This window comes from Diadema setosum, chromosome 12 (genome assembly GCF_964275005.1).
Source record: "Diadema setosum chromosome 12, eeDiaSeto1, whole genome shotgun sequence".
Taxonomy (NCBI): domain Eukaryota; kingdom Metazoa; phylum Echinodermata; class Echinoidea; order Diadematoida; family Diadematidae; genus Diadema; species Diadema setosum.
The window spans coordinates 15,120,678-15,133,111 of NC_092696.1; the positions used below are offsets into that span (position 1 = coordinate 15,120,678).

Here is a 12,434-nt window from a genome sequence, read left to right on the forward strand (position 1 = left end):
GTTGTTATTTGAATTTATTTGGCGTTCATCATTCCCTAAGAATCTTTACGTCAAATCTTTATTCATAAAATGACTTTAAATTTCAGATTTCACCCTTTTCAGTTTATTAGAAATAATTCCAAAATAATTTATCATATTAAATGAGTCTCCCTCAATAGCGTCAGTTCGAGCTACCCAATAGACGATCTCACTTTTCTGGCAAGTCCGGCTCGGTATCTTGAGGCTTCTCAGCAAGGAGGGGCCGTGATTGGCTGTCCGCCTATCTAGGCCGTGCTGTTGTATGGCAATTGGTCTCAATTCAGACACAAAGGAGATATACGTCCAGACAGCGTTGGCTATTAAAATGACTAACACGGCCCGTGAGCTCGACATTGAATAGGCAAAAAAAGGCCCACGAGCTCGAAATTCATTACATTTCGAACTTGCTGGCCTCTTTTACCTATAGTGTCGAGCTGGTAGGACCTACTGTGTTGTGGCTATTCTGTGTATTATATCTATATATATATATATATATATATATATATATATATATTTTTTTTTTTTTTTTTTGGGGGGGGGGGGAGACGACTATGAGTGCCATGCAGTGTGGGCTCGATTGATAGTGTATAATGCGGACACTTAGTCAAATTGCGGAAATTTTATCAACTAAATGAGACAGCGATTCAGAAGATGTGTAACGTCGTTTGTGGCGTCACATCATGTGACGCGCTTCAAGGAAATCATTCAGTTCAATTCAATTCAATTTAATTCAAATGATTTTGAACATAACGCTTACATGAGTACAGAATATTCTAAAGAATTTTTAATCACATGTGATTCAATAAAACATTGTATACAATTATGGTAATATCAACTGCACTATGTATTTCGCTGAATTAATATAAATCTACTTTTTTATGTGCAGGGAAAAGAGAAATTAAGAAGGCAAGCTTTACTGGAGAACATAAGGGCATCTCAAGAGCCGTCAAGAACTCCAGTGCCCATATCATTGTCCAAATATCAATGAAAATTGAATGAAAACAGCAATATTAGTAAAGCTCATCCGTGAAAGTTTGGGTGCTGTCATCGCTGGATGAGAAGACATTTACACTTGAAATTGACGTCTTTCTTCTTAGAAGTACGTATTTCATCAACTTCCTACTGGCATGATGATAAACTAAGGCAAACCATTCCCCCTGCTTTGTGAAAGGGGTAAGTTACTGTAAGTGGAATTTTGTTTTAATGTTAGAAAGTGAAAATCCTTCAAGGTTTCTTACAATTTCTTTTGTTTTATTCTGGCCGATACTACTCTACATTTTATTTTCTTTTTGGAAGACATTGTTAAACCGTGATGATTAAAACGAAAAGCACTATATAATGATATCCAGTTTACTCATCGAAGGTTCAATGTTTCATGGGCGATTAGTGTTTCCCATGTTTTTACTACGTTTCTTTTATGACAATAAGAACGGGAAAAAATGTGTTATATTACAGAAGCCAGTAGTATAATGGCTGATAGTCATCATTGTTGTAATTGCGCTAGTCATCATTGTTACATTCGTCGTCATTATCATCGTTGTGTCTGCGTCGGCAAAAAAGAAGAGATCTGAGGTGCAGAATACAGTGACCGCCTTCACAGTGAGCGATGGAAATTATCCCTCCGCCGCCGGGACGACAGTACTAGGATCAAATGCCCATCCGACGCAGCCTGCACCAGCAACTGGCGACCTTCTACCCACCGCCTCCAAAACTACACCGCCGTCATAGGGCCTGTGTCGTCTACCAGTCCGAACATCAGCGAAGATGTACCGATGATGCCTTTACATCGTCACCAATCCAACCGAGGCAGCACCACCTGTTGGGCCAGTGACGGGGCTGCCTGCCCAGCCGCCAAATCCGGTCATGGACGACTCTTAGAAGGAAAAAAACCCTATCTAAAGTGTACTCCCAGCAAGACCTAACATACTATCGCCCGACCAAGTTTGTGTCTCCTCTTTTTATTCCTGTTTTCCCCCACACTATAGGGATGATGTGGTTTCCATTATTCAGACTATGAATGAAGCAGTGTAATACCTTTCTGGTCTTAATTCTATTCATGAAGGAAACGCGTAGAAAATATAAAAGCAAGCACCTTTTGACGATGTTCTTATCACAAGGTACCTTTTGATTGTTTGTGTGCTGTGATGTACGTTGTTGCGACAGCTCTAATAAAGAAGGAGTAACGACTTTTACGGAGGGGAGATTTGTAGCCATTTTCCTTCATAATGTTGGGGCGTCGTCACTTTGTTTACTTGGATCCGCCTTATGTGTGTGGCTGTAATCCCTCTATTTTCTAATATTTGAATCGTAGGCACAACGCACTCAAAGAATTACCTTTCAACGTTTTAACGCTTTCACGAAGGTTTGTTCATTTATAGGAAAGTAATTCAGGTAATTTTTATCCCATGCCAGCCCTCTCTTTGGTGAAACCAAAGGTGCAGACGTACGATAACTAAATAAAGTATTGTTCGAACTGTCAATGTTTTTCAATGTGTAGCTTAGTGTATACAATGTTCTCTCTTAATGGCGTGGACGCAGACTCGTTTAAAGGGGCTGTACAACACTGGTTGAGGTGGGGATTCATGTTTTTTACGTTCCTAAGTGAGATGATGAAAAACCTCTTATGAAATATGAAAGAGCATGTAATTTCACGAAGGATTAAACGTTTATTTGATGAAAATCGGTTTCAAATGCTATCCCCAAAAAAGTGATAATAGTAAAAGACTACAGGCCACGCCTTTATTAGAATTTCTTTGTTTCACCTTGTTTTTGGATATCTCAGCCATTTCAAAACCGATTTTCATCAAATAAACTTTTGATACCCCTTAGAATTGCATGCTCGTTGACATCTCATAGAGTGGTTTCTGAATATCTCGCAAAATGGTAAAAGCTAAATCCTCACCTCGACCAGAGCTGTACACACCCTTTAATGTGTATGAGATAAATCATTATTAGGCCTATCCTTCCTTCTCAAGTGAAACACAATAAACGGATGAAATTAGTATTATGTTCCCTTATACATATTTAGACTGTGCAACTACAAGCCCAGTGCAATCACGGCAGTTATGAATAGTGATGAATGATTGAATTATTAGATGGTAAACTGCGGCAGTCGTTACTATTAATGTTAGGCCTATTTATATGATAATTATCTAACAATTTCTTAAAGGCATATGAACATTTTTCGCAAGAGTGAGCGATCGCCTAATGATACGAATTAAGATTTTGTTATAAATCATTGTCCATTATATAATTTGATTATGTAGCTGTTATCATTTGTGTATCATTAGTGTTGAGACCAAGATATTAACATTAATGTACATTAAACTGACCACTGTCACAGAAACTAAATCATTGTTCGTGCAATTGTCTGTTTGTGTTTCTTAGATATCAAATAGCAAATAAGTATTCCGTAACTTGTCGACTACGAGATAGTGATGAAAGAAACGTATGTTGCCTATCAACTGAATTTAAATTTTCTTATGGGCTATATCATTCTATGTGTGTCCATTAACTACTGATGAGTGACATTCTTCAAATCAAACTTTCTGGATAAGGTGGGCGGCATTTATATTCCTATTTTCATAAGTCACACCAAAAGAAAAGGAAATGACAAATGTTACGTGTAAACTCGTTTACATCTCACATTACAGGGGCGGATCCAGGAATTCCGTAAAGAGGGGGCGTGTTTACAAAAATAAAGGGGGGGCGCACGCACCCCTCCCCCATTTTTTTTCTTTTTATTTCTTTTGTTTCAACAAAAAATAAAGGGGGGGCGTGCGCCGGTTGCTGTCCTCCCTGGATCCGCCCCTGCATTACATAGTTTGATACTCTGCGAAAATTGCCGTAAATGCTGAGAACATTTCCAAATGATTATAATCTTTCATAAAGAAAGGAGTTACGTTGTACAAAGTGTCATAAACCATAGCTAATTATACATCGAGGAAATACGAAACAGATAATTATGACAACGTTAAAAAAAAAAGTCTTGCACAGCAAAACACTTCGATTAGAAATCTAGATGTATAATCATAAAGGTGAACTTTATAAAATGAACCTTGAAAAATAGTTCATTGTGTCGTGTTTTATATAGTTTTCACTTTCATATTATATTTGTAGTTCAATTTATACCAGATCCAAGAACTTTCTTATGCAAGTATGCTATACATTATATGTATATGTACAATGTATACATGAAACACAAGCGATACTACAATCTTCTGAAAACGGGAATAATGGCAGTCATTACGTTTAACTTGTCATTTCATAGTGTCAGCTGCAAATTATCTACAAATTTTGCGTTAGTTGGGATGTGATTATGTGAAATGATATGTGTGTTTTTGTATGTCTCTGCTTGTAAAAAGAGAGAATTATATTTACAGTAATAGGATGGGGAACCATAACATCTAGTAGGATGTGAAATAATTTACAAAGTAGAAAAAAAAAGACTTAAAACACACGCACTGACGCACACACTCATAAAACACACGCACACGCATACCAATGAAGGAGAAAGGGTATGAGCATATTTGGGAACGGCAAAACAAAGTTGAAAACAGCGCAATTTCTTCAGTTCCATGCGTCGGCTGCATTTCGATTGTCAAGTAGGAAACAAAATAACAATTCAAGTGTCAGTTTCTCCAAAAAAAAAAAGTGTTTTTGAATAGTGTACACCAAGTTCGACTTCTTTTTTTTTTGTGAAAGAACACACACACACATGATATATATATATATATATATATATATATATATATATATATATGAAGAGTTTGTTTGCAAAAACCGATAAGTCCATATTTGCCAAATGGAGATATTTGCGATTAAAGGTCTAGAAAAATAAAATGAATGATAAGAATTTTTTTGCTTCTTTTGACCATAACTTCAAAAATGTACCTTTATATGTAGTGACCGATATATCATTTAAAAGGTATTATTTTGTACTTTATGACAGAGACCGTACTTCAAAATCTTCAAAAATGGACTTATCGTTTTTGCGAACAAACTCTTCATATATATATATATATATATATATATATATATATATATATACGCAAAGGTACGAAACACAGACACACTCTAACCCCCCCCCCCCCCCCCACCACCACCACCACCACCCCCACCCCCACCCCCACCACTGTCGTGGTTACTGATATTAACACGTAATGAACAACATTTGCATTCAATTAGGTCATATCAGTTTACGTTACACAACCTTAACACAATTAAGGCAAGGCAACTGGGGTACGTATATGCGGAGTCGCCTCTTACATATCTTTTCCTCTTTCACCATCCTGCTGCTTCTTATTGTTATTTTCCCTATACTATACCCATTTTGTAATATGCCTGCCCAAAAGGTAGAAACCACTGGGAAGAGTAATATTAAGAATTAATAACGTATTTTGTTATTTCCTTTAACTTCCAATTGAAGGAATGCTGACATCAATTTGTCTCCCGCCTTAGAGCAAAAGGTTGTTTTTTGCAACTTGTATTTTGATCGCGTAAAAAGTTTTACCTCTGAAAGAAGAACAAGAAAATGCAAAGGTATAATAATTTATTGCTGACACACGAAATGTGGCAAGGTTACCTAAGATTCAATTTAACTGTCTGTGTCAAGGTTTGTCTTTTTTTATTTTACTTGTTTTATTGTGTGGGGGTGTTTTATAAACTTAACATTATAATTTCTTTGTGTGTCGTCTGTGTGTGTGTCTATTTTTGTTTTCTTCTTTTGCAACTAGTAAATAATTTGCCTCCGCTGCCCATGCATTGTGTCAAAGCGCCAAATCAGATTTAACCTTACCATAATTTTAGATGCGTGTTGTTTTGTGAGTGTATAATGTCTTGGCGTGTTCGCGCACGCGTGTGTGTCCTCAGGAAGTGGAGGGGGGAAGGGCACCAGATTATTAACGACAATAATTCAAAGACCAATGAAATTAGGAACTGCGCGCATGTGCAGGCGCAGAAGTAGATGGCACATTAATATCGGAGCGTATAGATGGATACCCAAGGTGAAGTGAACGCTGGAAATTTCGACCACTAACAAGATTTAAATGCTCGCCACTCGTTTGCCAGTTCTTAAAAGGATTTGGAGACTGTCTGACAACGCTGCTCACGTCCATTTTAATCCTTGCTTTTACACACAAACATTTCAAAGGATCAGCATCGTCAAGAAACATTCATCAACCCATATCTAGACGGTTCTTTTCGAAGAGTAAAGGGGGCATTGCAGACTTCCTTGGGTGCAGGTGAGGCATTTTTTCCTTCTTTTTATCGTATCATTTTACACGTGCAGTTTTTCTCTTAAACCACATTCTGCAATAGGAATTGAAAATACCATGATTGCACAGTCTGCAACGTATTAAAAGAAATATACGAGGAAGTAGATATATTCAAGGTTAACTGATGGAGCATGTGTTAACAGTAAAAGAAATATACTCTTCTCAAAAAATTGAACACAAATCATAATCGGAAGTGCACCTGGTTTTCAGGATTTCTCGTTGCACTCTGTTTTTATCACCAGTTGAGTTTAAGCACGTGTATTTTTTTTTTTTGTTCCACGGGGGATTTACATAGTTTGAAAATGGACTGGATTTGAGAATGTACTTCCTTCATTTCATTTTATTTAATTTCATGTCAGTGCTTTGCATTGTATTTTTTAATCATTTGATTTAATTTCATTTAATCATTCCCTTTGGACATGGCACTGTTTGTTTTTGGCTCATCCACGAATTTCAAACAAAGTGTATAATGCACAATACACTTATTACTAAACTAAACTTATAAAAAAAGATATGGTATTGAACAAGCACGAGATTTAAAACCCAAGTATAACACAACACCATTACGTTGATAAAAAATAATGGGTATAAAGAAATACAGAAACGAAAATTGAAGTATGAAAGTAGCACACATATTAAGATGTCACAGTAGGATACACTGAGACCAGTTATTGAAGAATGATAATTCCTTGCATGTCCCCACCTTTTAACAAATTAATCATTATAATTATATGACCCTGCATCACAAAAACAACAAAGAGTCGCCAGACATGGATGAATTCTGAAAGAGCAGACTCTGATAGCTGTGCGATGAAATGGACAAAACAAGATGTAAACCAGTGGAAAAAGGGAACAAAAATGAAGGAATTATCATATCAAGCTGATATTACGTCTGCCCTCCTGTTAAAACATTCCGTCCATAAATAATGCAAACTTTCAAACAGTAGCACTATCCTTTAAAAAGTTATTAGAGTTGAAAGTGGAGAATGTGTAAAGGATTTTTCAGAAAATAAATGACAAGGGATCTCTAAGACATACCTAGTGACACTTAACAAAGCAAAAAGGATTGCTTCACACACACACAAAAAAAAATCACCTTTCCACACTACTGCAGTAAAAATGAAAAGTTGTGTTTTTAGATAGTTTTGTGGGCATGCAGCTTAGGTCTCACATAATATTGTATAATAGAAACACTGTCTCGTTATCTTGTTGCTTGCTGTTTTTATTTAAATCGATATCTTTTGGCTTGCATTGGATGATGGATGAATGTAATCAGTGTGAGTAAAGAATAAGTAAATAAGCGGCGTAACACTAACATTAGTTAGCACTGTAAGTTTGTATTTATTTCACGTGACAACTAACAGTAATTCATACGCTGAAAACTCACCACGAGAACAGCAACAATATTGTTATCAACTGGAATAGGCAATACCTTGATTGATGACACTTAAAACGGGCTCGAACCTGACACTGCAAGAATATGGGTCTTTGGTGAAAGCCTCAAAACAAAGAAACGACAAATTCCTCACAGTCGTTTTACCCTCAGTGTTTGGTTGTTTGTGTGATCTTGTCTTCAACATGATTTTACATATAAAGCAAATTTCTTTTCACTAATAAAACGGAAAACGTCATTATACAATACGCACGATTTTTTTTTTTTTTACATATTGTATGTATCTATATAGTTCGTCACTTTTGCTAAAATATATGAGACCTTAAAACCTACCTGAACGAAACTTCATGCTGTGAATATCTTTGTGTGATAATGTAATATTTATCTCAAATTTTAGGAGAAAGTTAGTTTCATTTAATAACTCAGATCACATTGAATAGGAAGCTTAAACAACAAAGATCTATACCAACAGAAGACTTTACTAAAGGGATCATTTGATTCAATAACAAAAATATTACAATAAAACACAATGTAGATCACAGTCATTAAAGCAAAATAAAACTAAATAAAAAAAAATGAGAACACTGCTTTATTATGGGGATGAATCATTTTGTGATGAATAAATTAATTACAGAACCATTAAACAGTATTCACACTTGATTTATGATAGCTTATGCTTCCAAGCAAAAGTCCGTAAAAATAAAGTACAGAAGTTAATCCTAAATCAGCCAAGGAGAAGAGAAATTAACATTTCCCGACTCACTGCAAAATCTACTCCCGCGATCTTTTGTGGACTTTCTTGTACAAGACCACCATAACATACCCACTGAGTTAAGGGTGATGTTGTATTTTCTAAATCATACAATTTTCCTATGACATATTAAAATCAGTCGTATCTTGCATATAATACAAGTATATAAAGCCATCTCCTTTCAACTGTGTCACGGTAAAAGCGTTTTGAACGTTTTCAAGAATACTTGTGTTTTTGCTGTAATAATTCACTATTATTTCCATCAACAGTCTTTGTACAAAAGCAAAACAATCCTTCAATTATTTGGTATTTTTGGAACATTTATTCCTTTCTCTGCTTGGTATAAGCTATAATGCCTTTTGAATGATATGCTTTCGAACCAATTCAACATGACATTTCTACATAATGTGTCTTCTTCCCCTGATCTTTGCAATTGGTCATGCCGAGTTCTTCTTTTCTTTAACAGGTCATGGACGTCGTTACGTCATACTACTACGATGACGCCCCAACTTCCAACGGGACATCGACATCAAATGGGTTTTGGGGACCCGGTATGATCGCGATAGTAGCGGCATACATCGTCTTCATCATCGTTACGGTTGTCGGGAATCTTCTTGTTATCCTCTCCTACGCGACGGACAGCGAGATACGGAAGCAGGTGGCTAATCTCATTATCCTAAACCTGGCCATTGCCGACTTCATCGTCGGGCTATCGTCACTGACCATCAATCTCTCACGAATAATCAGCGGTCGATGGTTGTTTGGCGAGTACGCCTGCAAGCTCTACACAATGGTCGATTACCTGGTCATCTCAATGTCTATATCAATGATCGTTATGATTAGCTTCGATCGTCACAGTCTTCTGACGAAGCAATTGAGATACACGACGTTCATGTCCAAGAGACGTGTGCGGATCGCCATAATCTTGATCTGGATTTTCTTCACGTCGTATTTTTCTCTGCTGTCGTTCGGCTGGACGGCTTTCGGGGGAGTAAAGGGTACGATCGACTACACGAAGTATTGCTACATGGAATACGTGATAGACCCTGTGGTAACATTTTCAGTAACCACGTCAACAACGTATGTGCCGTTGACTTGCATCGCCATCCTCAACACCCTCATCTTCATCAAGATCAAGAAGCAATGGAATCAGTTCAAGCGGGTGAAGGTTAAACGAAAGGTCAAGGACGATCCCTCATCGATGTCAACCGAGATCACCACAGTCGCTGGAGACCCACACAAGCCAGCGAATGAGAACGGCCCGAAGAAAAGCACGACCAAGACCGTGACGCAAACCGTCTGCATGAGCAACACCTCCGGCGCCGACAGCGAGTTGGCGTCCGCCATAGACGTGAAGGAGAACATCAAGTTGGCGATGAAGTTGGCTATACTCGTCTTCTTTTTCGCCGTCTGCTGCGTCCCCTTCGAAGTCGCCAGCCTCTCCTCCGCCATTTGCGGCGAAAGCAACTGCATCAGCGATTTCACCTTCAGCGTGTGTGAGAACCTCATGTGGGCGAACTCGGCCATTAACCCCATCCTGTACGCGCTGACCAACCGGCGGTTCCGGCAGAACATGAAGTGGTTTCTATGTTGCCGATTCTTTTCCAAGGGGAAATGAGAATGATTGCTTCGCAAGTCTTATAAGATGCAACAGCCCCATGATAATAATTTAAACACATGAGAGTTCGTTTATCACTAATTATAGATAGGAATCAACAAAATAAATGTACAGCCCCGCACAGTAAGAAAAGTACTACAGTATAAGTAAAGTAGTTAAGAAGTCATGGTAGCGGTCTTTTGGAATAATGTTTGTTTACGCTTTTGTATCCCTGCTGGAAAGGTACAATGTCCCACGTTGTATTCACAGTGTGTTCACATAGTGCACTATGTGAAGACGCTCGAATGTTACAATGTGAAGATGATTTCACACTGCGGTGTGGTTTTCACAGAGTGTTCACATAGTATGTTTTGTTTCACGCTGTGAATTTATGATTCACATTGTGTTCACACTGTGAAAACGGTCGAATTTAACAGTGTGAAGAGATTTCGCACTGTGTTTTACATTGTGGGACACTGTGAGACACTGTGTTCTTTCCATCAGGGATTATTCATGCACTGTTTATTCATATCGCTATGTATAACAAAATATAGAATTTTAAGATTTTCTTTAAATTCACACAAGTATTCTTAACAACACAGAATTGTTTAGAGAGTAAATTTCAGTTCATTTGTAGGCCTACTCAGAATATGCCTTTAGCTATCCTGTGTTTTACGTGCACTAATAGTCGTCAAGCAGAAAGAAATTAATCGTTGCTTCACAACAAAGCAAGGAACGCTTTAATTATTGTCTCTGACCGTCTAACCACAAAACTTCCTCAGATGGCAGAAGGAAGCTTAAACCCAGAAACCATCCCGACAATGTAAAATCACTGATTAAAACCGAAAGTACCAAAGTAGACTGAGGTGCAATTTCCCGGCTTTACTCTTTCAGTCTTTTCTGTCTTTTGTCTCTTCCAACTACAAGTGATGCCTACGATAAGTTCTCCTGATTAATCATGCGGGCATACATACTGCCATAATTCTTGTCACCGGAATATGGCAAGAAGGGCTGGATTATGATAGGCGAAAGTCAACCTAAAGGGGCTGTATACGGGAGAAGCAAACAAGGGGTGAAATAATAAACTATATTCGTACATCTTACACTCTCCCTCATATCCAATTACTGCAAATGTAAGATTGCATGTCAATTTGTAAATAAATGTACATGTACATAAACACTAATTGTTCAACCCTGAGTATATTCAAAGAATAATAAAAGTGTAATGATTCAATGATATCAAGGACATAGCTGTGATTAGCTGTGATTGTGTATCTGCACATAAACCAAGTTAACTATGAAAATGGAAATATACTTTGATGCGCTTATTTATGTGTGTGTGTGTGTGCGTGTGCGTGTTTGTGAGAGTCTGCGTGTTTGAGAGTTCTCGTGTAAGAGAGAACACTGATAAGCAGGTGGAGCTTGGGTATTTGCTCCAAGTTCATCGTGTCACTGCCGACAACCAGGGACTAGTGTCGCTGTCGAGAAAACAGAAGATGACAAGTTCGAGTCCCGTGGTGCCCTTTTTTCCCGACATATGTATGAAAAATTATAGATCTGCAGTTGAGATCTCACAGATTTCATTTGTATAGAGGGAGACAAATTGAAGAAAGTCATACTTAAACCTTCACAATTCTGCTTAATTATTTGAACAATTTGTTTGCAAAAACCGATAAGTCCATTTTTGAAGATTTTGAAGGACGGTCTCTGTCATAAAGTACAAAATAATACCTTTTAAATGATATATTGGTCACTATAAAAAGGTATATTTTTGAAGTTATGGTCAAAAGAACCAAATTTTTCATATTTTTCCCTTTATTTTTCTTGACCTTTAATCGCAAATATCTCCGTTTGACAAATATGGACTTATCGGTTTTTGCAAACAAACTCTTCATTTCTTGCTTTCAACACGGATAAGGTTGGAAAAGTAGGAAGCAGTTGAAATTCTCCCATTAATTTCTTTGGTTATGAATACAGAGAAAAAGCTTATATTTCTCGAGTTAAATGACTACTCTTCATATTCACGTAAAGGAAACTATGATGAAAATTAAATTTATCATGATGTCCATTCATATCTAGAATTCTTTAAAATTGTGAAAAGAGAGGCACACTCAAGAAATCAGTACTTTCTCTCCTCTGGTATTTACAAAAACCAGCATGCAAAGGATTATTCCAATGCTGTTCGTTTATGATAATTCTGTAACCATGCATCACAGTACAAACAAAAGTCGTCAGACACTGACTTTTAGGTAAGGGCGGATTCCAAAAGAGCACACTTAAGCTTTAAAATGGTGTATAAATCAATTCAAATAGACTCTCCTAACCTATTCAAATATTGGAAAGAATGCATACACTCTGGAAAAGTGTGTACTGAGTAAAGAGGCTCAAGTGTATAGTCTA

General features: G+C 37.3%; 1 protein-coding gene across 1 annotated transcript; it reads left to right on the plus strand.

Annotated features, from left to right (window-relative positions):
* The first annotated feature begins 8,906 nt into the window (after positions 1–8,906).
* LOC140235743 (histamine H3 receptor-like) lies at positions 8,907–10,055 on the plus strand. Its single transcript, XM_072315755.1, has one exon. The coding sequence runs from the start codon at positions 8,907–8,909 to the stop codon at positions 10,053–10,055; it is 1,149 nt and encodes a 382-aa protein (XP_072171856.1).
* Positions 10,056–12,434: the final 2,379 nt, after the last annotated feature.